Source organism: Vombatus ursinus, unplaced genomic scaffold (assembly GCF_900497805.2).
Source record: "Vombatus ursinus unplaced genomic scaffold, bare-nosed wombat genome assembly UNPS02014798.1, whole genome shotgun sequence".
NCBI lineage: Eukaryota > Metazoa > Chordata > Mammalia > Diprotodontia > Vombatidae > Vombatus > Vombatus ursinus.
Genome location: NW_020954576.1, coordinates 47,536,074 through 47,562,460, shown reverse-complemented (window position 1 = coordinate 47,562,460; position 26,387 = coordinate 47,536,074). Strand labels below are relative to the sequence as shown.

Genomic DNA, 26,387 nt, shown 5'->3' with positions numbered 1-26,387 from the left:
CATGCATCCAGTTAATAATCAAAGAGAATGGAACCCCAGCTTTCTAAGTCCTGAGGTAAACAGAAGGCTACACTGTTTTCACTACATCATGCTGAGTATCTTTTGTAGCCACAAAGTTACAGAGAGAAAGGCAGCTTGCTAATCTCTGCTATCTACCCAAATTGTATGTAAGGGAGCCCAGTCACATACGAAGAGTTACACAGATAGGAGCTTCCAGATGCCATCTCTTCTGGCTCCATTAGACTTAACCTTTCAGATTGTTATCTTCTCAAACTGCAGCAGCCTCCTTGCCTCAAGGAAACAACAAAACACTCCCGTGGAAGGAGAAGCTCACTCCAGGTAGGCCTCCAAAGAGGGAGAGGGAGGCACGTCCAGGAGGCAGATGCCAAAATGCAGAAATGGAGTGAGTTAGGGTAAAGTGATTCTGGTCTCCGGAGATGTTTCTTTAACATAGGAGAGAAGAGGCAGGTGTCTAAGTAAAGCTCAGGGAGACCCCAAACGTCTCTTGCTACTCAAGTGCAAGGGAGGAGATTCTCTTTATCTGAGTCTCAAATTTGCAGTGGGAATGCTGAATTTGGGGCAAAAAGACTTGACTTTGAAGCTACCATTCATTAGCTGTATCCTCTCTGAGCCTCAGTTTCCTTGTCTGGGGAAGACAGCATGGTGTAGTGGACAGAGCATTGGACCTGGGTTGAAAGCCAAGCTCTGACATTCACTTGCTGTATGAACTCAGGTAAGTGACTTAACTTCTCTTAGACTAGTGTCTTCATCTGCAAAATGAGACTAATGACACTTGTACTACTTACCTCAGGGGTTGCTATGAGGAGCAAGTGAGCTAATGAATGTATATGAAAGTATGTGGCAAATAGGAAAATACCATATGAATAACAGCTATTAGTATAAGGCAATCCAGCAAGTCTTTCAAAAATCTCCCATAGGCTGTCCTGTGGGATAAAGCTAAAGGGTAGCTTTATTATGTGAGAGAGGAAGCATGGGTCCTGAATGGAGAACCTCAGCCTGGGTGGGAATCAGGAGGCCATATTAGGCACAGAATAGGTATTCAATAACTATTTCTTGATTGGTTCTTGTCCTATCTCCACCATGGACACAGCTGACCTGGAGCAAATTATTTAACCTTTCTGAGACTTAGTTTTCCCTTCTATAAAATGAGGAGAATAATCTCTACTGCTTTCCACCAACATGGTAAGGACTGATTGGTGAAATTAATCAGACAATAAGCACAAAGGACTAAGTCTCTTTCCATTTTTCTTGATGTTTTCTCTTGTTCTTGTTCTTTTCCAAAAATGCCTTTCCAAAAGTCACTTTGGACTTTTTTTTTCTTTTCTATCCAACGCAAATTGATTCAACATTATTTGTTAAAACACCTACTCTGTGCAAGGTATTTTGGCTGGTACAGAGAATACAAAGATAGAAATGATATAGATCATGACCCTTAAGGAGCCTATGATCTATTTAATAAGGGAGGAGGGAGAAGGGAGGATAAATATATGGATAACAAAGGTACAAAAAGAGAATGAGATAAATGTGAAATAAAATGCGAAAGAAAAAGTTCAGATAAATTTGAGAGAGAAGATTCATTTTCTGCTGGAGGAAGGTCAGGTAGGCTTCATGGAAGTGGAGCTTGAATTAGGTTCTATATATATATATTATATAAATATAATATAAATAAAGCTCAAGCTAGTAATGATGTTAAAAGATTGGAAAACTCATTTTTAGAAGGGCTGTGGAAAGATCAGCACAATAATTCACCACTGATGAAACTGGGAATTTATTCAATTGTTCTGAAAAATAATTTCTCATAAAAACTTACTCAAATTGATTATAATTTTTTTCCTCAGAAATTCCTTTACTAGAATAATAGTTTGAGGAAGTTATTGATAGCAGGAAAAGACCCATATTCACAAAAATCTCATAGTAGTGCTATTTGTGATACAAAAATTAGGAAACAAAACATCGGTCCAGTGATAGGAGAATGGCTGATCAAATTATGGTTTATGAGAGTAATGGGATATAATAAAAAATGGCAAGTATGAGGAATCCAGAGAAGAACACAGGAAGACTTGTATGAAGTAATCCAAAGCCAAAAAATAAAGCTCAAAGAATAATATCAGAATGTCTATTATTTGTAAATGAAGTCAACATGGAGAAACAATGAAAGTGATCAAATAAAATGGTCATTTTAGTGCTTTATTCTCAATGTGAAAGGCACAAACCTCTTTTCTATCAATAATAGATAAGATATGGGAAAGGGAGGATGTACTTGGTAATGGGCTTTGTTTGGATGTTTATTGGAAAGTGTAAGTCATGTCCAAACAAAATATATCAACAAATGAAAAAGAGCACTTTTTAAAAAGATGAATGATGTGTACTATTGGACAAGTCAGTTTTCCCTTTCTGGGCTTTGGTTTTCTCTTCTACTAAATAAGGGAGTTGAACTAAATGATTTCTAAGCACCCTTCATGGAATTTGAGGAGTTGGGAGGTATTGCAGCAACAATCTATTTCAGTTCTTACCATACCCAATTATGGGCATCCCATCCCATGTAGGTCTGAGAATCTACAGTGAGGGCAAACTCACTGCCTCCCAAGGCAGCCCACTCTATTTTTGAGTAGTTCATTGTAAAAAAAAAAATTTTTTTTCTTACATCAAGGCTGAATTTGTTCCTTTGTAATTCAATCCATTTCTGATGCTACTAAGGTCAGAAAACTGACCTTACACATACCAAATATCTAATAAATAAAGTTGACCTCCAATTCCTTTATGATCCTTTTCAGGCAGAAGTATCAAACAGAGGGTTCCCAGCTGAACCAGATTAAAATGTTAATTGGGAAATATTTACAAAATAAATAAAAATATAATGAAATATAGATAATAATACATTTTAAAACTAAGTCAATATGCAGTGGCAAAGATCCTTACATGTAGATTAGTAAACTCCATTTCTATCTGAGATTGACACCACAACTTTATAGCAAAAAGTGCCAGAGATAGAATCTCATTACAGATTGGTTTACAAGACACTTATTAACTGACTGACTGACTGTCTATATCTGCATCCATCCCAAGCCCAATCATAGCTGTTTGCATTGAATTACTAAATTGATTTGAAGTTACTGTACCTAATTCTTTTTGAGTCTTAACATCTGTGTGCCTCCTACAAGATGACTTTGGTGATTCCCTCAGTTGTTAGAGCCCCCAAAATTGTTTATTTTGCATAAATCTTGCATTTATTTATTTGTGTGAAGTGTGACGTGTTACTGTGTCTATGTTTCACTGAGTTCTTCAGTATTTGCCATTACTTATGTAGCAGTAATATATTTGCTCAGCTATTACCCAATCAATGGATATTTGTTCTGTTTCTCTGTGTCTTGTACTCCCATGTAGAATATAGCCTCTTGAGAACAAGGATTGTCTTGTTTTTGTCTTTGTTTTCATAGAGCCCAGCACAGTGCTTGACACATAGTAGGTGCATTAAATGGAATTAAATCAACTTTTCCTATTAACACTTTCCATTTTCATTAGACCTTATAGACAGGGTGGAGTATCTGCCAGTGGTAATCAGAACTGGAACTAGTTTGGGGGACAGCATCCCTATGATCTATATGGACAGGTAAATTCCTGATTTGTGGGCTTCTGTTACCATGAGCCTCTTGTTTGGTCTGTATCATGATTGACAAAGGATTGTAGGCTGTAGAGAACACATGGGATCATAGAATGTAGAGCTAGAAGGGGCCATAAATATCAAATAGGTCAATTTTTAAGAATGAGGAAACTGAGGCCCAGAGAAGTTGTGATTTACCCAGAGTCATAGTAAATAGCAGAGCTAGGATTAGAACACCTGCTTTCTGATTTCAAGTCCAGTGCTCTTTCCACTGTACCATATTATCACTGTGTATCAGGCGCAAAGCCTGTGGGTTTTGTATTCAGGGCCTTCACCACTCTTCCCTTAAGTCTCTGTTTGGCTGGACATCTATCTATTTCTGTGTGTCTCCCGGTGTGTGGGCTCGGGGGTAGATTCAAGCATAGAGTGGGACCACTTGGGGCTACTTGGAACTGAAAGGCGCATGAAGTGTAATGGAAAGGGTATTGAGCTTGAAATTGGAAAGACCAAGATTTATTCCTGCTTCTGACCCTTACCAGCATTAAGAAAATGGAAGTCACCTTAGCTGCTCTGAACCTCGGATTCCTTAGTTTAACAAATATTTATTAAATATTTGCTATGTGTAGTGCATTGAGCTAGGCTTTGGGGATACACAGACAAATCTTCCACATCCTCAAGGAGCTTATGTTCTAGAGAAACAGGGAGAAAGAGGAAAAGAGAGGAAGGGGGCCATGGGATCCACAGAACATGTGCACAAATCAGTATAGTCGAAGGAAAGCTGAGGATGGAGGAGAGCAGCTAGGGGGATCAGGGACAGCTTCACGAAGGAGGTGGCATCGAAACTGAATCATGAAGGAAGAGGAGGATTCTGAGAGGTCGACAGGAGGAGAGAATGCATTCTAGGCAGAGAGAATAGGTGTGCAAATGAATATAAGGAGGTGGGGAGTGGGGAGTCACGTTCCTGTAACATCTAGCCATCCAAGTGGGCTGTGACTTTGAGTCTATGAAGAGGAGAAATATAGTATCAGGCTTGAAAGGTAGGTCGGAGCCAGAGGCCTTAAATTCTAGACTGGGGAGGTTCCATATGTGCAAGGGGAAGCCAGTAAAATTTTTTTGAAGAAAGGAGAAATCAGGTTAGACCAATTAGGGAGCATTATTTTAGCAGCAGTATCAATCGATAAGCATTTAAGTGCTTACTATATGCCTGGCACTGTTGCTAAGAAGTACTGAGGACCTGGAAGAAACTGGAAGAAACTGGAAGCAAGGAGTTTGACCGGGAGTCTATTGGAATAATCTATGAGAGAGATGATGAGGGTCTGATATAGGGTTGGTGGTCATGTGTTTGAAGAGAAGGGGACAGACACCAAAAATTTTGTGGAGTTGGAAACAACAAAGAGAATCTTCATCTGTAAAATGTATATGGTAATATCTATAGATCCTCTGTAAAATGGGGAAAATAATAGCACTTACCTGCCTGGGCTATTGTGAGGATCAAATAAGATATTTGTAATGAGCTTGGTACATATAGTGCCTGGCACATAGCAGGTGCTACATACATGTTATTTTCCTTGGGTTGTTTTAAGAATAAAACAGTGTTATAGGTCAGGTGCTTTACAAACCTTAAAATACTCCATAAATGGCAGTTATTATTATATTTTTATATATTATATTACAAATGTATTATATATGTTACATTATTATATTATATTATTATATTTCACCATCATCCAGCCCACCCCTCTCATTTCAGGAAAGGGTATGTTTTTAGTGTTCTTGTGCTCATGTAGCTTTATGTCCATTGAAGCATCATTGATTCGTTTCATTTTGGAAAGGGAATATCAGACATTTTCTTCTGTACCCCTAAACCATGTGAGTCTAAGAATACCAAAAACATATCCTTATATGTGATACAGACAAGTCACATAATTTCTCTGAATGTCCATTTCTTTGTTTATAAAAGAGAGATAATGATATTTTCACTACCTGCCTCCCAGAGAGGAAAGCCTTTTATAGAACATAAACTGCTCCAGAAACGTGAACTATTATTTTTGGTCCAGACCTGTGATTTTATTAGTTTGAGAAGCTCTCAGTTTAGAAACTCCCCCCACTGATGGAGACATGCCTATAGCTTATAGTCCCAGAGAACAGCCTGGGGCACTGAAACTTTAAGTGACCTGCCAATGGTTATAATTATCGGTTCAAAACAAGACTAGAACCCAAGTCTTCCTGATTTCAAGATCTCTAGAGCAAGTATTCTTAACCTGGGATCTGTGAACTTATTTTAAATATTTTTATTAAAATATTAAAAACATTTTAATTAATAATATTTCATAATGATTTCACCATAATTAATTTTCTTTGTAATCCTGTGTATTCATTCTATGCATTTAAGAACATTATTTTGAGAAGGGGTTCATAGGTTTCACAAGACCACCAATGGAGTCAGTGACCAAAAAAGTTAAGAACCTCTTCTCTAGAATTATCATTGTCATTATTTTTTATTTTGAGCAGAAATATTGAATATGCTGCCCCTGTCAGCCTCCATTTATCCCTCAATGCTCCCCAGTGCTGCCCGAACTAGATTAAAATACAATTGGGAAATATTTAACAAAATAAATAAAAATATATGACATAGACATTACATTTTAAAACTAAGTCAATATGAAGCCACAGGGATCCTTCTGTAGGGTTTAGTGGTCCCCATTTCTATTTGAGTTTGATACCACTAATTTAGAACTTTTTAAGTAGATTTGATAGTTAAAAACTCTGACTTGATCTGAAATCTCCAAGTGGAAACTAGATGGAAACATCCGACCTAATCTCTCACCCTTATCGTTGATAAGACTTCCTCTTGGGTCAGGGTGACTGTTCTGTGAATTAGGCCTTCATTGAATGTCCTCTCACCCAAACCCCAATATGACTCCTTGCCCAACCTGCTCAGTTTCCACCTCCTTCATGACATTATTCCCAATAGGATTTGGGGATCCTAGAAATTAGCACTTAGAGATCATCATTCCAATCCACTTTTTTTTCCAGCTGAAGAAACTGAGGCTCAGACAAGCACAGTGACTTGCCTAAGACACCACAAGGAGTAAGTAGCAGAGCTCACATCCTCTGACTCCAAAACCGGTGATCTTGCCATTACACTATATAACATACTTAGCCTTCCCCTAATTCTTTAAGTACTGCTTTTAAATGTTAGGAACATTCCTGAATACTTCAATGAACATTTAGGATTATTCCATTATAGTATTAGAGATGAAAAAGATCTGAGAGGTCATCGATGTCAGCCCTTCACTTTATAGATGGGGAAACTGAGACCCCCCCCCCAAGAGGGGAAGTGACTTATCCAAGGTCACACAGGCAGTCACCAGTCCTGGCCATAGCACTGGGCTTGGAACTAGGAAGAACTGGGTTCAATCTGACCTTAGACATTGACAGTGGACAAGTCACTTAACCTCTGTCTGTCTCAATTTCCTCAACTATAAAATGGGGATAATATTAGCACCTACTTCCCAGTGTTGTTATGAAGATCAAATGAGATAATATTTATAATTCACTTAGCATAGTGTCTGGTTTATTGGTTGCTGTTTGTTGTTGAGTTGTTTTCAGTTGTGTTAGATTTTTCATGAACCTATTAGGAGTTTTTTTTTTTTTTGCAAAGATGCTTGAGTGCTTTGCCATATCTGTCTCCAGCTCATTTTCCAGATGACAAAACTGAGGCAAACAGGGTTAACTGATTTTCCCAGGGTCACACAGCTAGTAAGTGTCTGAGGCTGGATTTGAACTCAGGAAGATGAGTTTCCTAACTCCAGGCCCAGTACTCTATCTGCTGTACTGTCTGGCACATATGTAGGTGCTTAATAAATGTTTCCTTCCCCCCTCCCTTCCTTCCTTCCTTCCTTCCTTCCTTCCTTCCTTCCTTCCTTTGCTCTAGGGAAGATAGAAAAATGAGTGACATAATCCCTGACCTCAGAGAGCTCACAATCTAGCATGCCAGAGTAGATGTCTAAATTCAGGGAAAGGAGGGAACATAGTATATATAGCAGAAAGCATATTGGAATCACAGTGAGAAAACCTGGATTCCATTCTTAACTCAACAATTTTCTAGGTCTGTAACCTTGAATCACTTTACCTTTTAGAGCATCAGTTTCTACACTTGCAAAATAGGGCTAAATCTTTTCTTCTGGATTTCCCAAACAAGGTTGTTGTAAAGAACAAAAGAGGTAATGCTACTTGTCAGGGCTATGAAACCTAAATAATTTGTTTTTCTTTTCAAATCTTCAACTCTCATTAGACTTCTCCTCTTCCCCTACTACCCCATCCTAGCCCCTTTCAGTGTTCTATTCTGAGCTCAATTTTAAAACACTCTTTTTGAACTAAAAGTGAAACACAGTGTGGGACAAATAGAGGGCCCATTTTGGTCATTTTGGCACGGACTACAAGCAAGACCCCAATCTGGCTACTGAATCAAGGAAAGAGCGTTTGTGGAAGTTTTGAATAAAGACCAACATTTTGGGATGGATTTATATTGAGCTAGTTCTGATTCCAGAGGAAACTCTTACCCTTAAGGCTTCCAGATAACAAGTAGTTTGAAGGTCCCCATCCAGCAGGGCCACTGCATTACTGTCAGCCCAGTTAATAGGTCTCAAACATCCTAGAAGAGAGTCCTAAGATCCCTTTCTTTATAATGGAATAGGGGGCTCCAAAATCACACACACATTCCATCAGCTTCTATAACAGCTTGACTGCCCCTCAAATGCTAATTTTGCTTGGTGGGTAGGTTTTGTACATTATCAGATGTTTCTGCAATTGCATATGACCCTAACGAGCAGTTGGAAACTATTAAGTGTTGAAATAATGGTATCTGTTGCAATTTCTATACCTCATCCTGTGCTGGGTTTTATCTCCAGAATTTACACAAAATAGATATATACCCCTGACCACTCTCCCCCAGTAAAATTCTACTCACCAATATTTCTGTCAACATCTCACTATCTTTACCCTCAAACCCTACCCTATTGGTGTGGAGGACACTATCACCTTCCCAGCTACCCAGGCTCATAGTCTATGTATCATCCCCAATCCCTCTCTCATTCACCCCACATATCCAATCTGTTGCCAAGGCTTGTCATTTCTAACTTTGCAAAATCTCTCACATCCATCTTCTCCGCTCTACTCACACAGTCACCACCCTAGTACAAGCCTCATCACTTCTTGCTTAGACATCGCAATACCTTTCTAATTGGTCTCACTGCTGGAAGTCTTTGCCAATTCTAATGTGTCTTGCACTCAGCTGCCAAAGCGATATTTTGAACATCTAAATCTAACAATATCACTCACCTGTTCAGTAAATTCCAGTGACTCTTTGTTACCTCTAGGATCAAATATAGAGTACTCCACTTGGCATTTAAGCCTCTGCGCAATCCGCCCTTTCTTACTTTTCCAATCTTCTTACACTTTACTCTGCTCCATGTACTCAATGATCCAGAAACACTATTCCTCTTGCTGTCTAATATTCAACAAACTCCTTTTCCCAACTCCATGCTTTTACATCAGCTGAACCTCACTTTTTGCTCCGCCTCTCCCTGCTGTTGGAGGAGAGACTAGCTAATGGATGGAGAAGCTGGAGAAATTAGTATTTGTACTGAAGCTGTGTGCTTTGGTGGCTAAAATCCTGAAGTTACTCAGATGATCCAAGTGGGAGAGAGAGTCCTCTTTACTAGCTGGGATCCTTTGGGCAAGTCACAGTGTTAAAGGATCACAGATTTACGCCTAACAATTTGGAACTATGCCCAAAGGGTTATAAAACCACCCATATCCTTTGACCAAGCAATACCACTCTTAGGGTCTATATGCCAAAGAGATTAAAAAAGAAAAGAAAAGGACCTATACATATAAAAATATTTATAGGAACTCTTTTAGTGGTGGTTAAGAATTGGAAATTGAGGAGATGTCCATCAATTGGGGAATGGCTAACATATGGTTGCAATAGAGTACTATTGTGCTATTAAAAAATTGATAAGCAGGATGCTCTCAGAAAAACTTGGAAAGACTTATATGAACTTCTGCAAAGTGAAATGAACAGAACCAGGAGAACATTGTACACAGTAACAGCAACATTATATGATACTCAAATGTGAATAACTTAGCCATTCTCAGCAATGCAATGAACCAAGACAATTTTGAAGGATTTATGATGAAAAATGCTATTCATCTCCAGAGAAAGAACTGATGGAGTTTGAATGCAGATCAAAGCATACTTTTTCTTTATTTTTCTTGGGGTTTTTGTCTTTGTTTTCTTTCACAACATGAGTAATGTGGAAATATTTTTGCATAACTGCACATGTATAACCTATATAAAATTACTTGCCTTCTTAATGAGGAGGGGGCAAGGAGAGAATCTAGAACTCAAAAAATTTTTAAAATGAATGTTAAAAACTATTTTTACATGTAATTGGGGGAAGAGGGGAATAAAATATTAATTTTTTAAAGACTGAAAACATGTGCAATGTATGAAACTGTGGACCTCCATCCCACTTCCAGAAAGGGTAGGTTGGAAATTACTTTTCATATCTCTTCATTGGAGTCTTGCTTGATGTTTATAATGTTGGGCAAGGAGAAGGAGGGGCAGGAAGGAAGAACTCCACTCCTTTGCAGACGTCTATCTTGGAAGCTCAAAGCCTGTCTTTAATGAAAGCACCACCTATTTTGAGATACCTATTTTTTCTACAAAATTGTTGTTTGTCCTTCCTTTTCAAAGAGGACCATGACATCAGAGAGGGAGGTGAAGCCATGACATGTAAGTGAATTAGATTTAAGTGAGGGAGGGCTGTGCACAGTCACCAGCCTCATTTTCTCCTTTGGAGCCATCTCGGTCCAGTGGCAAGACATAGATCAGGATGACTGGAGATGGCCCTGGAGGCAGTGGGAGACCTTGGCCTTTTTAAGTTCAGGTTTTTCCCAGGTCTCAGTTTGACTGAGGCAATGCCCATTCAGTAATTAAATCTAGGTAAGAAATGAGGCAAAGAATGGCCTCTTTTACCTAGTCAAAAACAAAAAAATCTGGGAGGGGAAGACCCGTAGGCTTTTTGGCCAAAACAGAAACTATTGCTATTTACTGAGCCATCAGAACCCAAATAATGACCAAGTGGGGTTTGGTCAGGGACCTATTGTTGGTCAATCAGTGAGAGTCACAATGATTTAGGTTTGAGGTATGGTTTTTTGTTTTTTTGTTTTTGTTGTTTTTCTTAGGCAATTGGGGTGAAGTGACTTGCCCAGGGTCACACAGCTAGTAAGTGTCAAGTGTTTAGTCTGAGGCCGGATTTGAACTCAGGTCCTCCTGACTTAAGGGCCACTGCTCTATCCACTGCGCCACCTAGCTGCTCCCCCTAAGGTACGGTTCTTAAAAAAGAAATTTAGTCTGTAAACCCCAAGATATCTTGCAAGGTTTCAGCAATCGAAATTTATATTCCTTTGGGTAAGGTACCCACAGGTAAGGGAGAGGAGGGAGGGAGAAAAGAGAGAGGAAACAAGGAAGGAAGGAAGGAAGGAAGGAAGGAAGGAAGGCAGGAAGGAGGGAAGGAAGGAAGGAAAGAAGGAAGGAGCAAGCTGTGTTGCCCAACTGGAATTGGCTAATTGAGTCCTCAGTGGGGCATCTACTGTTACTCGCCCAGCTTTGTTTGTCTTTTGTTCTTGAAGAGGACCTTGACTTTGGAAAGGTAATGCAAATTACCTTGTGTGAATTGGATTTAAGTGAGGCTGGGCTGTTACCCAGTAAGCTTAGAATGTAAGACTAGTATGTGGGAGGGCCCAAGAAAGACCCCTACAGATGCTGGTCCTTGAGAGGAATCCAAAAGGAAGCCAGGGCAGTAGTAAGAAAGGAGAGCATTCCAGTCATGAGGGACAACAGTCAATCAATCAAGCAACATTTATAAAGCACCTACTATGTGCCAGGAACTGTGCTAAACTCTGGGGATACAAAAAGAGGCAAAAGACAGACCCTGCCCTCCTCTCTCTACCCTGAATCCTAAATTCTTCCATATTTTGTTTTGAGTATGGTGAATCTCTTCTATTTTTATTCAGGGCACATATGATTGCAGACGCAGCACTCTCTCTGGGTTCTGTCATTCTGCTATTGCTCAAGAGATTTTTTTGGGGGGGGGTCATTTGTCTACAAGCCTGACAGCTCTTTAGGAGGAAAGAGATGGATAGCTTCACACAGTCACTCCCTGCATAGCCTTGGTCTTTCTCATCCTTTTCAGAACCCTCAACTCCTGCTTTATTAGTGAGACAATTGGACTTGTGATATAATTGAAAGGGGAAGGAATGGATCAAGATGGAGAGTGAGCCCATCAGAGCTCTGGATAGGAAGAAAGGGGAAGAGAGAAGAAGAGAAAAGAGGATAGGCTAGGATGGGGCAAGAAAGAAGTAAGGAGTGGAGAAAAGAAGAGAAAAAAAGAACCAGGGTGCATCTCCAGGGGAGAGGAATAGCCTCTCTCCCCTCATTATTAGCACCTAGAACAAGGGTTCTTAATCTGGGGTTCTTAGATTTCAGGGGGGTTGTAAATGTATTTTAAAATATTTTTCTATTTCAATATACTTGTTTTCCTTTGTAATCTTATGTATTTTATTTATTTAAAAACAATATTCTGAGAAGGGGGTCATAGGCTTCATCAGATTGCCAGATGGGTCCACGACATGAAGAAGGTTAAGAACCACTCACCCACAACAAACTCTTGGCTGCCCTGACCTGGTTTGGTTCTGGTAACAGCTCAGGCTTCTCTCAGGATTCATGGTTTCCAAAGTACTCTCTACTCAACAACCCTGTGAGGTAGTATTATCATGCTCATTTTACAGATGAAGCATTTGAGGCTCAAAAAAGTCAAATGAATTACTTAAGGTCACATAGCTAGTTTGTGGCAGAGCCAGAATTCCAGCCCAGGTCCTCTGATCTCTGCATCTTAGATTCTCTTCCTTCAAGACTCAGTTCAAATCCTCTGCAGGAGACCGAACTGATCATTAATTTATGAAATTATGAAATGAATTGATAATTAATTTATGAAATTATGCAATGGGGGGGCAGGCATGCTTGGTTCTTTGGGAACTTGATTGGCCGTGGGAAATGGGGTGGCAATCACACTTTAATAAGGCACAGAGACAAGCAGTGAAAAGTGGGGAGAGATACAAAAGCAGGCAACATGGGGACAGGGGATGGGATGGTGAAGGAAGGCAAGAAACATGGGGAAAAGGGTGAGGAGATGGAGAGGCAGAAAGTATCACTTATGAAACCATGGATTAGAAGTGGGAGCACTAGGAAGCATGAACCAAATGGAGATGGAGGGCTCAGGGGCAGGAACTTGTGGTTTCATTTTTATAGAGTTCATTGGGAAAATAGACCAACTCTTATCTGTGTCCCCTTGGGGTTAGTTAATTACATATCCAAATCATCTCAAAGTTATGACTAAAACTACAAAGTCATCATCCCAAAGTTATCATCATCTTTTTGATGTTCTGTTGGTCTAGAGCTGGGAAGGTCTGGATTTTGTCTGGAATTTCTCTGAAACCAGTATCTAGTTGGTTTCCCTTGATTCAGCATGTATTAGCAGGATGTGAATTTTACTTAATATATGATGCAATTTGTAAATTATGCTCCTTTGATCTTTGGGCCAATTTGTACGTGACTTCCAGGTTCCCCTTTGCAATCTTGTTGTTGTTATTTCTCACTAAAACTTATTATACTGACTAGAATGGGGCGGGGGACAGGGAGCAGAGCAAGATACAACTTTATTTTATTTTAGTTTTAGTTTTCAACATTTGCTTTTATAAGATTTTGAGTTCTAAATTCCACCCCCTCCCCAAGATAACATGCAATCTGATATAGATATCAATGTATGATTATATTAAGCATATTTCCACATTAGTCATATTGTGAAAGAATCAGAACAAAAAGCAAAAACCATGAGAAAGAAAAAACAAAAACAAAATAAAAGAAAGAGAAAATAGTATGCTTTGATCTGCATTCAGACTTCATAGTTCTTTCTCTGGATGTCGACAGTATTTTCCATCATAAGTCTTTTGGAATTGTCTTAAATCAAGATACAATTTTAACACAGAGACCTTTCCAGGTTGTCTCACACCCAACTTCCTCCCAATGCTTTCCCTCTAAGATAGCCTTCTACCTATTTTCCTCTGTTCTTATTCCATGGTAGAGGAAGGGGGTGCAGTAGGGCACTGGGTCCAGCCTTGCCATTTAACTCCAACACCATTTCCAGTTCCTTTCCTGGAGAAGTTGACTCAACTTGTCCTTTAATTTCAAACTTGCAGCTCAAGGAGCCTAAGTGTGACATAGATTAAAACACACACCCCCCCCCCCCACACACACAAATTTGGTGGAGTTCTAATCCCTGCTCCTTTGGGTAGGCATTGTTATGATGTGGAAAGAGCACTGAACTTGAAGTGAGGGCACCAGTGTTCAAAGCTGAGCTCTGCCACCAGACAGAGCTGACCTTATCCTCTTTGGACCTAGGTAAACAAGCATGGTATGACTGGATGACCTCTAATGTCCACTCTAATTCTAGATGTAGAATCCTACGAGCATCTGGAAACACACTAACTCCAGGAAATAGAACCTTTAATATCAGTCAATGATTTTTAGAAGTAACAGCTTTCCTGTGGGATGGTGGGTTCTTGGAGGGTCAGCAAGGTCAAGAGCCAAAAATCTGAGGTCTAGAGTCAGAGCATGTGCAGTTCATCTTGGTTCTGCTAATTACCGGCTTTGTGACTTTGGACATATCTGCTTCCCTTCTCAAGGCCTCAGTTTTCTCACTTGTAAAATGAGGAATTTGGAGAAGATATCTCTAGGGTCCTGTCCAGCTCTAAATGCTGTGAGCTGTTTCATGTTGGTGGTCGGTAGACACTGTTTCAAAAGGACAGTTCTGTCTTTGTCTTAGAATAAGCCTAGGCAGGGAAACTGCAGTCCTAGGTTTAACACTAGAGTTCCAGCATTCTGAGTAAAGAAAACACCAATGGGAAGGAAAAAAAAAATCTGCTCTTCATGCTCCCCATGAATGAGTCTCCTTGGGCTTGAAGACTTTCTGAGACTCAGCTGTTTTACACAAATATTTATAGTTTGTGACTATTTATAGCTAAATAAATGAAGAACTTTTTTTAACTACTCCCTCTTACTCTTCATGAGATTGCTTTGTTTGCTAATTCATTCCCTTTTACTTTGCCTATTTTATATCCATAGTTAGTGTACCCTATCCTGGTTTTGCTTTTTTTCATTTTGCATTATTTTCGGATTTCTTGGCAGTCTTCATGCTTGTTGATCTTAATTTATGGAAGCATTTGGCAATTTCATAAACAACCACTTGTCAACAAACCAGATCAGGATAAGGCGTATTCTGTCAGGTCTATGGCCTTGGCCTCAATTTTTTTTTCACTAGTGGGGATCCTTTACCTACTTTGTGGGCTTGCCTTTAATCCACAGAGCCAGATTAAATGGTCTCCCTTAGAATGGGGCCCAGAGTTTGGTTCTGGGTATAAGCACTGCCATCAATGGGGATCAATGAATGAAATCTTCCATATCCGTGGTCACCGTAACCATCATTTGAATGGGTCTGTCATCCAATAGCATGGTGCCATCCTACAAATATTAGGGATAAGTGCAAGAAACCACTGAGGATCCTGTGAACCTGATCATTCTGAGGCAAAGGGAAGCAAATTGGCCAGACCTGGTCATTCTTGATGGAAAGAACATCACTGACTCTGTCACTGACATTACTGTGACTTTTAAGGGACTCAGCTCTTGAATCAGTGGGACCCGGCAAAATTGCAAAACATCAGATACTGTGGCAGCATCTGGATCAGGAAAGCTATAGAGTATACAGTAACTCAGTGATGGTGGGGGCTCTGGAAGGTTGGGATCTGGGCAGCAACTCTGTTGTACAGACTAAAAATCAGCCAGCAGTGTGGAAATCTCATGAGAAAATTAATGGTTCAGGATACAATCAAGTGTGTACGCACAAGCACATCACCTGTGTAAGACAGTACACAGAATAAATATAAATGAAGGTGGATAAATCTCTTTGCTCTTTTTTGTCCTATTACATTTTTTGCCAAGGAGCTGTGGCTTCCTTAGTGCAGACAATTCTTGGTGTGGGAACTCCCTGTACCAACCCAGGGTCAACCTGTTTGGGAATAAGCAACTCCTGGAAAATTGTTTGAGAGATTAAGTGACTTACCTGAGCTTACACAGCTAGTATATGTCCGAAGGATTTGACCCCCACCTTCCTAAAGCTGAGCCTCTCTCAATCCACTGTATCACACTTTTAGTCTTTACTCCCATTATATCCATCACATTAACGAACCATAATTTATTTAACCATTCCATTACTATTGGACAGTTAATTTGCTTCCAGGTTTTAAAATTACAAATAAATATTTTTAAATGTTTAAATAAATAAATATACAAATAAAATATTTTAATAGATAGCTCTTTTTAAAAATAACATTCTCAGGGCCATGATTGTGTTTGTAACTTTGACTTCATACTGCTTTACAAAAAAAAAAAAATCTGCTAATTTGCAATTCTACTAGCAATGAATGAATATTGTTTCTCCACAACCCTGCCAACCTTGAATGTTATTGCTTTTAATTTTTTTTGCCATTTTTATAGGTAAGAGGTATTATCTTAAAGTTGTTTTACTTTTTATTTCTTGTTTATTAGTTAGACTGAGCATTTTTCAAGTAATTATTAATGATTTGATTTTCCTCTTTTAAAAATGATCTCTTAATATTTTTTGACCTTTTATCCATTGTGGACTGAAAGTTACCTTTTTAAATTATTAGTGGTTTTAGTTGATTTTTGTGTTTATCTTTTTATCTATCACATTTACCATGCATATTTTCTTAATCTGTTTTGCTCTTGATTACATTGCTTTTTTGGAGAATGGAATTTATTTTGATGTAGTTAAGAACATGTCTTTAATGATTTCTTCTTTTTATTTAGTAGGAAAAAGTCCTCTCCCCTCCATAACTGAAGTAAATTCCTTATTCCGTTTTCTTCCATCTTATTTGCAGTACATTGTTGATGTTTGAGTCTATCCTCTGGCAGAAATTGACTGAGTTTCATTTTTGCCTTTCTTTGTATTCTCAGTACTTAGCCTGGTGCCTGTCCTAAATAAGTGCTTAGCAAAGGCTTGTTGACTGGCATCTTGACTGAGGTATGTGATTTAAGCATTGTGTCTAAATCAGTTTCCTGTCAAATTGCTAACTGACTTTCTCAGTACCTTTATTAAATAATGAATTCTTTCATCAATTTTTATTTACTATAGATTTATCAAACACCCATCTTATATATCTGGTATTGCAGTCCTACTTCAGCTTTTTTTTTTTCAGGATACCCCTTGATATTCTTGCCTATTTGTTTTCCCACATAAATTTCAATATTATTTGATTCAATTCCATGAAAGAACCCTTACCTTGGTGTTTTGATTAGTATTAAATTAGATATGTAAATTAATTTGGGAGAACATTGTCATTTTTATACAGATATTAACACATTAACATATGTTGTCGGAAACTTAAGTTCAGCACCTAACACAATTTTTAAGAGTAGAAATGATTTTTATCTTCTTTAAAAATAATTTTAATGCATTTTATAGATGTCTTTTGTTTTCTGTTTCACCACACTTTTCCTTAGTATCTTCCTCTCTTCCCCTCCAAGAGAATAATTCCATAAATAAATAGTATTTTTTAAAGGCAAAAACAAGAGGAAAAAATAATCATAACTGACTAATATATCAAAAAGTCTGAAAATACATATAATATGCACTCGTGGACCTCCCACCTCTATAAAGAGGTGGGGTTGGGGTGCCTTCTCATCTCTCTCTCTCTCTCTCCCTCTCTCCCCCTCTCTCTTTCTCTCTCAGCTTATTCTTTGCAACATTCACTAATTTAAAAAAAATTTTTTTTATTTTAAGTTCCAAATTCTCTTTCTCCCTCCACTCCCTTCCCCATCCATTGAGAAGGCATCATCCATAAGACATCATACATATTTCTCCATTAGCCATATTCCAAACCAAGAGTCCTAACGCTGATGCTTTGCCTCCTGTAGATCTCCCAGAGAAAGGGTCCTGGCAGCAGCTGGAAGTCTTCCTACCTGCTCATTCTTTCCCCAGAGAAGCCTGAGTTTCAGTGAGGATGGAATCGCTCGAGACAGCAAGTAACTTGAGGCTAGTACGGGGAATCACAAGCCCTATGAACACCTCTCCCCACCCCCACACACGCCTGGGTCTGATTTCTGGCCCCAGCCTGATTGGGACGGGGCTCTGGGCCAACCAGCAACCAGTTCCTCAGCCTCCCTAGCCATCCCTCCTTCCTGCTAGTCTCTGCCACATATGAGGGGTTAGATGACTTTTCAGGGTCACAAAAGGGAATTAAATCCTGAAACCGATGGAGCAGCCGCAGCATCCTTAAAGACTCTAATTCTGGTCCTCTTCCCTCCTACCCCCCCTTTTTTTTTCAGCCTCCAACAAGCTGAACTCCGACTCTGGCACGTCATACTGATCGAAGTGATTGCCCTCCTTCTTCAGGCGGTTCTCCTCTTAATCCTGTACATTTTACTCCGTAGGCAAATAGGTAATTTTCAACAAAAGCAACTTATGTATCCCTGCGCCCCGGGCAGAACTTAAGATACTTGGTATCCAGCAATCTCAACCTTGATTTGAACACTTGCTAAGTCGGGAACAGAGTCCCCGAGTGTCTCAAGACCTAGGCACCATATACATTGACCACACTCTCCAAAGGGCCCCTCAGAAAAAAACTTGCACCATTGCAGGGCCCTGACACAATTTCCCCTGTTCCCACACATTAGAAGTGAATTCTATTAGAGGAGTGGTGTTGCACAGAGACCACCCTGAACAGAGATACTCATAACTTATCTTCCAAAGAGTGCTATGGAGGCAGTTATACCTCACATCTCTCCAAGACGTTAAGGTGAGGCTTAGGGATGGTTACAGTAAGATGTGATCCCCTGGGGAGGAAATGACCTGGATGTACATTTTTTTTTTAGGTAACTGGGGTTAAGTGACTTGCCCAGGGTCACACAGCTAGTAAGTGTCATGTGTTTGGTCTGAGGCCACATTTGAATTCAGGTCTTCCTGACTTCAGGGCCGGTGCTCTAGCCACTGTGCCACCTAGTTGCCCCTGAGGAAATGACCTGGAACAAAGCCCTGTTTGCCCTGTACTAACTAGTTCCAGCTTTCCCTTATAGTTAGGAAGCTCTCTCTAAATGCTTTATCTCCTTACCTGGGCTACAGTCTCCATTTGAAATAGTGCCACTCCATGTCTTTCTACCATTCAGACTCTCTGCTTGGGGACAAATAATCAAAAGGGATCAAAATAGTACCTATAAAAAGCAGAAATGTTAAATGTATTCCTTTACTGACCACAACACAATAAAAATTATAATCAGTAAGGGAAATATGAAAAAGAGATTCATATTTAAATGCCAACCAAATAATATAAGTCTAAAGAATGTGTGGGTCAAACAACTAATCACTGAACTAATAGGTAGTTTTATCAGAGAAAATGATAACTATAAGGCATACCAAAACTTGTGAGGCACAAACTTAGCAGTCCTTAGGGAAAAACTCTGAGCACTTTCCATCAATAAAAGAGATCAATGAATTGGGCCTGCAACTAAAAAAACAAAACAAACAAACAAAAAAAAACTAGAAAAGCAACAAAACAAAATATCTCAAATAAACCCACACACTCACAATTCTGAAAATCTTGAAGAGATAAAGAAAATTGAAAACCAGTCTATTGCAATTACAAATAATAAGACCAATAAAACAGACAACCCAGTAATTAATTTGATCTAAAAAAAGGAAGGGCAGCTAGGTGGTGCAGTGAATAGAGAACTAGGCCTGAAGTCAGGAGGATCTGAGTTCAAACCAGGGCTCAGACACTTATTAGCTGTGTGACCCTGGGCAAGTCATTTAACCCCTATTTGCTCAGTTTCTCATCTGTAAAATGGGGACACATTGGAGGAAGAAATGGTAAACCACTCCCGCCTCTTTGCCAAGAAAACCCTACTTTGTTCATGGAGTCACAAAGAGTTGGACGTGACAAACAACAACAGAAGAAGAAAGGAAACAAATACACAAATAAAAATGAAAGAAAAAAAGAAGAAATGATAAAAGATGAAATAAAGGAGACCATTAGAAACTATTTTGCCCAGTTATATGCTAATACAATTCAAAATTTAAAAGAAATAAATGAATATTTACAAAAATGTAAAATATCTAGGTAAACAGAATAAGATATAGAGACAAAAAAATCCGATCTCAGAAAAAGAAAATTTTAAAGCCCAATAAACTCCCAAAGAAAATAGTACCTGTGAGGAAAGAATGAAGGAGCTGCTTTTGTTTAGCCTGCTATTTTTCTCATCTCCTGAATGGACTAAATGTTAACTGAGAGATGGACTCGAGTTGAACAAGAGAGTGTATGTGTCTACTGTAAATAACACAGGCGACTAATGGGCTACAGGAGATTGTAGAAACACCAATAGAGTAAATCTGCTTAACTGGTTTAGATATCTAGTCTCTTGAAGGTAGGAGGTGAAATGATATGACCTCTAGAGAACCCCTCTAAATAACTATAGTTTTCTAGTGCTCTAATGAAAGCATTTGGGCAGATATTGGATAGAAACAGGAAAAGTCTAAGTTTAGATCTTAATCACCAAACGTTTCCTCTTTAGCCAACTACTATTGCCAAACGGTGAAAGCTGTAAGTGTCCAGGCCCAGACCCAGGCACCAAAGAAGCCAGAAGGCAATCATGATCTATCTGCTTTGAAAAAGACAGGGTCTAAGAGGAATGTTCCAGGTCCTGCCCTGTCTTATAAGGGTGAGTAATCATACCTTGCTTTGAGATCATTAAAGGCACTACTGTTCCCCCTGGAGACCTTGGAAGGGGTAGCCCCTTGTTTAACCTCCCTGAATCAGACCTTCTCCAACTCAGAAGAGTTCTCATTGATTCTTTACATTTTCTCAGAAGCTAAGTCCTTCCTCGATTTCATTTATGTCATCTTGCCTTATGTGTTACAGTAGTGTGCCAATGTCTCTTTCCTTCTTCCTTTCTTTCCTTCTTTCTTTCTCTTTCTTTCTTTCTTTCATCTTTTCTTCCTTTTCCTTCATTCCTACTTTCCTTCTTTCCTTTCTCTTTCTTCCTTCTTTCCCCTTCCTTTCTTCCTTCCTCCCTCCCTTTCTTTCTTTCTTTCTCTTCATTCCTACTTTCCTTCATTTCTTTCATTTCCTTCCTTTCTTTTTTCCTCCCTTCCTTCCCTCCCTTCCTTCCTTCCTCTCTCTTTCTTTTTCTCTCTCCATTCCTCCCTTCCTTCCTCCCTTCTTTACTCTTTCTTTCTTCCTTCCTCCCTCCTTTCCTTCCTTCCTTCTTTCTTTTATATGCTTTGTTTTACTCCAAAGAAAGTATATGACACAAAAAACTCCAATCCAAGCTCACAGACAATCAAAACAACTCTCCTCCTCTCTCTATACTTACAGTACTATCCTAAAGTACTATCCTTCTATCTTCTCCAACACGCAGCCTCCCACTATTGTCCTCCCTACTCTAATCTTCAATTTGTCCCTATCTACTGCTTCCTTCCCTGCAGCCTACTAAAAGTTCTGTCTCTTATAATCTTTTTAAAAAACATTTGATTTTTACCAATTACATGTAAAATTAATTTAAAGTTCATTTAAAAAAATTAAGTTCCAAATTCTCTCTCTCCTTCCCTTCTTTCCCCCCTCATTGAGAAGGCAATCAGTTTGATAGAGGTTATATATGTGCAGTTGTGCAAAACATATTTCCATATTAATCATGTTGTGAGAGAAAAAAAACACAGACCCCCCCAAAAAAACCCAACAAACCAAGAAAAATAGAAGAAAAATAAAGAAAGTTTAAAAAAAAAGTGTGCTTCAATCTGCATTCAGACTTCATCAGTTCTTTCTCTGCGAATGGATAGCATTTTTCATCATAAGTCTTTCAGAGTTGTCTTAGATCATTAGATTGCTAAGAATAGTTAAGTCTATCATAGTTGGAAAAGATGGAGAGATCTGGGCTAGAAGATAAGGCAATTAGGTGGGCTCAGAACTGGCTGAGTGGTAGGATTCAAAGAAGAGTCCTTGCTTGGTTCTATGACAGCTTGGCAAGAGGTCTCTCCAATGGAGTGTTCCAGGGAACTATGCTTGGTTCTTTGGTCTTTCACGTTCTTGATAAAAAACACAGGCACAAAGCTGAGAAGGGTAGCTATCACCCTGGGTGACAAGAGTCAGGACCTTAAAAAGGTCTTTATAGGTTAGAACACAGGGCAGAATCGAACGTGATGAAATTCACTCTAAAATTCTGTTGCTCCTTGGTTCAGTCTCTTGACTCCCGGGTCCTTTCCATTAGGCCAGGATGCCATCGACTATTTTTTTGCTCTAGGGCCGGTAAATTTGGTGGCATGACAGGGAAATTCAGGAACCATCTGCGTATCGAAAGGAGCTATTGCCTCTACAAATGAATGACCAGCCCTGTGTTTGCTCACTAAACACTTACTCAGCTGTCAGCTCCCTAGGTGATAATGAGTAAGCTGGACACTTAAGAGTATTATCTTTTCAGTTTCCTGGTAAGAGAAATCTGGTTATCAAAATTATTTGGCACTGAGCTGATTCTTAAATCTACTTGCTGGTTCTTGAGGCTTTACTTCGGGTAGGCAAGGGGAAGATGAGATAAGGGGATTCCTCTGAGAGACATTTTAGTCAGGGGGATTGTGCTCCAGAGGTATAAGGGAACTCAGAGTACATTGAGTTCAACTGCCTTATTTTACAGATGAAGAAACTGAGATCCAGGAGAAGTTTAGTGACTTGCCCAATGTCATCCAGGATAGTAATCATAAGAGATGGGAACTCTCATTCTCTCTCTCTGCCTTGCTGTCTCTGTCTCTCTGTGTCTCTGTCTCTCTCTCTTCCTCTCTCTCTCCCCCCCCCCCCCACCTCTTTCTCTTTCTTTTTGTCTCTGGCTCTCTGGTTCTCTCTGTGTCTCTTGCCTCTCTCTGTCTCTCTGTCTCTCTCTCTGTCTCTTTCTCCTCATCTCTATCTCCAAGTCTCTCTGATTTCCTTCAAGTGTTAGCTAAAGTCTTACCTTCTACAAGAAGCCTTTCCCAGTCCTCCCTAATCTTACTGTATTCTCTCTAATATTATCTCCAACTTACCCTGTGTATATCTTGTTCATACATATCTGTTTGCCTGTTGTCTCCCTGCTTAGACTGTGAGCTCCTTGAGAGCAGGGACTGTTCTTTGCCTTTCTTTGAATCCCCAGAGCTCAGCACACAGTTGGCACTTAATAAATGCTTGTTGACAGGCCCTCGGACCCTAGAGCCAGAGCTCTTCACATGTTGTCTCCTCTGGCTTTCCAAAGCCAAGGAACATCTGAATGTTTGTCAGCAATCTCCAGGAACAGGACAAAATAGAACTAATTCACCTTTGTATATCTCTTATGACTTATAAAACAATTTCCTTACATACTCATGTGGAGTGGAAACATGAGAGACTGAGGTAAGCAACTGGAGGCTGAAGATGAGAAGCGATTTACCCAAGAACACAGAGTGAGTCAGAGTCCAACCAAACTCAACCCTAGGTCTTGTGGCTCTTAATCCAATGCCCTTTCTACCAAATCAGGCTGTCTCTTTACAAGGTTGTTTCCTCCAAGTCTGCTTCCTGGTTTAATGCCCTTTGTACTGCATTCCTGAACCTTCTGCCTGATCCTCTTCTCCTGCCACATTGATATTCTTGGAAAAGAAGCAATGTGTTAGACTGAAATGAACAGTAAACTCAAAGTCAGAAAATTTGTTTGGAGTCCATCGTAACACATATTGTGACCCTGGGCAAGCCATTTCACTTTTTGAAGACTTAGTTTTTTTGTCTGTGAAATGGGGTTAATCATAGCTGCCCTGCCAACTTTTCAGTTTTGCAAACAAAGTCTTCTGTATTGATGAGGTCTAGAGATGAGGGGTACTGGAATCCCAAAATCACAACACGAGGGTCCTATCCGAAAGAATTCGACCCAAGTCTTCATTCAGCCAAAAACAAGGTTTATTGAAGATTCACTATATTAGCCAGACTCCTAAGGAATCTGAGCATCTGTGAGCTATTGGTTAGATTGTGAAAATCTGAGCAGTGGCTAGATTATAAGAATCAGAGTATATTAATGGAGACAAGATGGACTTTATATACAGAAAGACTGTGAGAGGGATCTAGGAGTGGCCAAGTAGTCTATGAGGTAATAGAACTCCAGGGAAGGTTAAGGGAGAATGGAGCTTTGATAGGATTAAGGGTAGGAAGTGGTGGTGGTGGGGACCCCCACATATGGAGGTCTAGGCTAGGTTAAGGGTAACAGATTGGGCATAGCCACAATGAAAGGCCAGTTGATGGGATTATAGCCTCAGGGGAATGCCAGAGATTTGGTCATGTGGGAAAGTCCAGGGTTTTTCCTTTTTGGGTCTAGATCTCATCCTCATCAGTATCAGGGGTGTGCTGGAGCAAGCTTGAGCTGATGATTAAGTTTTCAGTGTGAGCCTTTAAACTTCAGAAATCCCACTTGGAAAACAGGATCTATTTATCATTTTGTCCATTGTCTAGATTTATGAAATTGATGGAGAAAATGTTAATATGCGGATTAAACTTAAAATTGTGTAGTGGGTACATTTCCCCCCCATTGTCAGTTATTAAATATTTACCAGCATTCCGCTGTTTGTAGACCTTTAAGATGGGCAGCGAGGTGGTGCCAAAGTGCATAGAGCACTAGGCCTGGAGTCAGAAAGACCTGATTTCAAATGTGACCTCAAACATTTACTAGCTATGTGACCTTGGGCAAGTCACTTAACTTTTATTGCCTCCATCAAAAAAACAAACAAAAAACCCTTAAAGAGCCTATAACTTGAGCTATTGTTATTATTATCATTATTATGATTATTTTTCTGTCTACAGGATTCAATCAGCCATTTGACCCATAGCCCAGATGGTATAATTGAAACTTTTGGCTTTCTTAAGACAGAAGAGGATATCTGTGACCAGACCCTGAGAACCTGAGTTTGAATCCTTGTTCTACTATTTCTTATGTGATGTTGGGCTGATCGCTTTCCCTTTGCACCTCAGTTTACCCCTCTCTTAATGTAGGGGATTGAACTGGATGGTCTCTAGTCCCAAATGGGATCCCAGTTTTGAATCCAGTGCCCAACAACAAGAGTCTGTTGTCTTCTCACCATGCTTTCTCCTTCTGTTCTTGTCTCTTTCTCTACTGTCATTCTCCCTCTTGCTCTCTCTGTCTCTGTGACCCTGTCTCTCTATCTCTTTCTCTAATTCTCCCTCTATCCTTCACTGTCATTGCTTCCAAGTCACCACCCTCCATTCCCTCCCATTTTTATCATGTTTTCACCTTCCGTTTTATCACCAGCACTTGGGGCGTAGGAAGTGTTTCATCAATATGTGTTGATTGATTTTCCCCTGATAGAAGAATGGTTTATGGGGTCCTCTGTAAACTGAGAGAGTTGGCCCAGATAATCTCTAAGCTCCTATGCAATTCTGATGTGCTCTAATCCTATGACATCCTTCTCTCCCCTAGATGATAGTGGCAGTGACAGTGATTCCTCCTCACATAGCTCTGACAGTTCAGAAAGATATCCTCCAGCTTCCAACAGAAAGGTAAGGGGGTCTTCCAGGGGCCAAAGCAAGCACCTGGCATGAGAAACAGATATCTCAGGGTGAAATGACCAAGGAAGTAGGAGCAGGGGGCAGGAAAGAAAAGATAGTAAATCAGCCAACTTTCTATTGGATGTGAGTGGTTTGAACAGAAAGAGATATGAGGTAAAGTGAGGTCTGAGTTGACTACCAAAATGAATGTGCTAATGAGGAGACCACAGTCCTGCTTTCTTGGGTACAGTCAGGCCTGTAATTCTGGTCTCACAGGAAGATGAGTTCCTGGGCTTCTCCCTACCCAATCTGTGAACCACCATTACTGTCCACCCCTGTTCACATACCACTTAAATGAAACACAGTTATCCCTTCCACATTGCAACTTTCCCCACGGAGGTTCGATATCTCTCCAGTGAGCATAAGAAATTAAATGAGAATTTGGGGGGAGTTTTGTGAAAGCCACAGATGACACACAGAGACCGGCAGAAAACACAGAGTCTATGACCAAATACTAAAGCCAAATTTTACAGTAAGGTGCTGTAAATATCCAATAAAAGAAAAAGAAAAAATTCACATTTCTTGTCTGGTATAAAGGGAGGGACAAAAAATTTATGTGGATTTGCCAGATCGCGCCACAGTACCCCTCGAAGTGGAACTGTGGTATGGGTTTCAGCATCTTTTTCACTGAATAATTATCCCATTTCCCCTACCCTATATAAGCTAAGAGAGAAAAATTTTGTGCTAAGGTTTACCCATCCTCCCCATCCACAATGGGAGATGGATTTTGGCTCCTGATTTTCTGCCTCCTTTCTTGTGTTCCTAGGCACTCAATGATATGAATTACAGCACCCTGGTCTTTCCAGCCTCTGTTTCCCGAATGACTTTGTCTCTTGATGACTATGAGAACATAAAGGCAGCTGGTGATTATGTCAATGTGGACCCCAAGAATCGTATGAATAATGCCTGGAATTTCAGTAACTCCTTCTCTTCTGAGCCAGTGGAGTACACAGAAGTGGCTATGTGA

The 26,387-nt window shown here is 39.7% G+C and overlaps 1 protein-coding gene across 1 annotated transcript; it reads left to right on the top strand.

The window, feature by feature from the left end:
- Nucleotides 1-254: 254 nt before the first annotated feature.
- Nucleotides 255-26,387, top strand: RHEX (regulator of hemoglobinization and erythroid cell expansion). The gene is made up of 6 exons (XM_027870905.1): nucleotides 255-339; nucleotides 17,742-17,859; nucleotides 18,153-18,265; nucleotides 20,391-20,537; nucleotides 25,293-25,372; nucleotides 26,187-26,387. Exons 2-6 carry the CDS (start codon nucleotides 17,828-17,830, stop codon nucleotides 26,385-26,387), a joined length of 573 nt encoding a protein of 190 aa, XP_027726706.1. The 5' UTR covers nucleotides 255-339; nucleotides 17,742-17,827.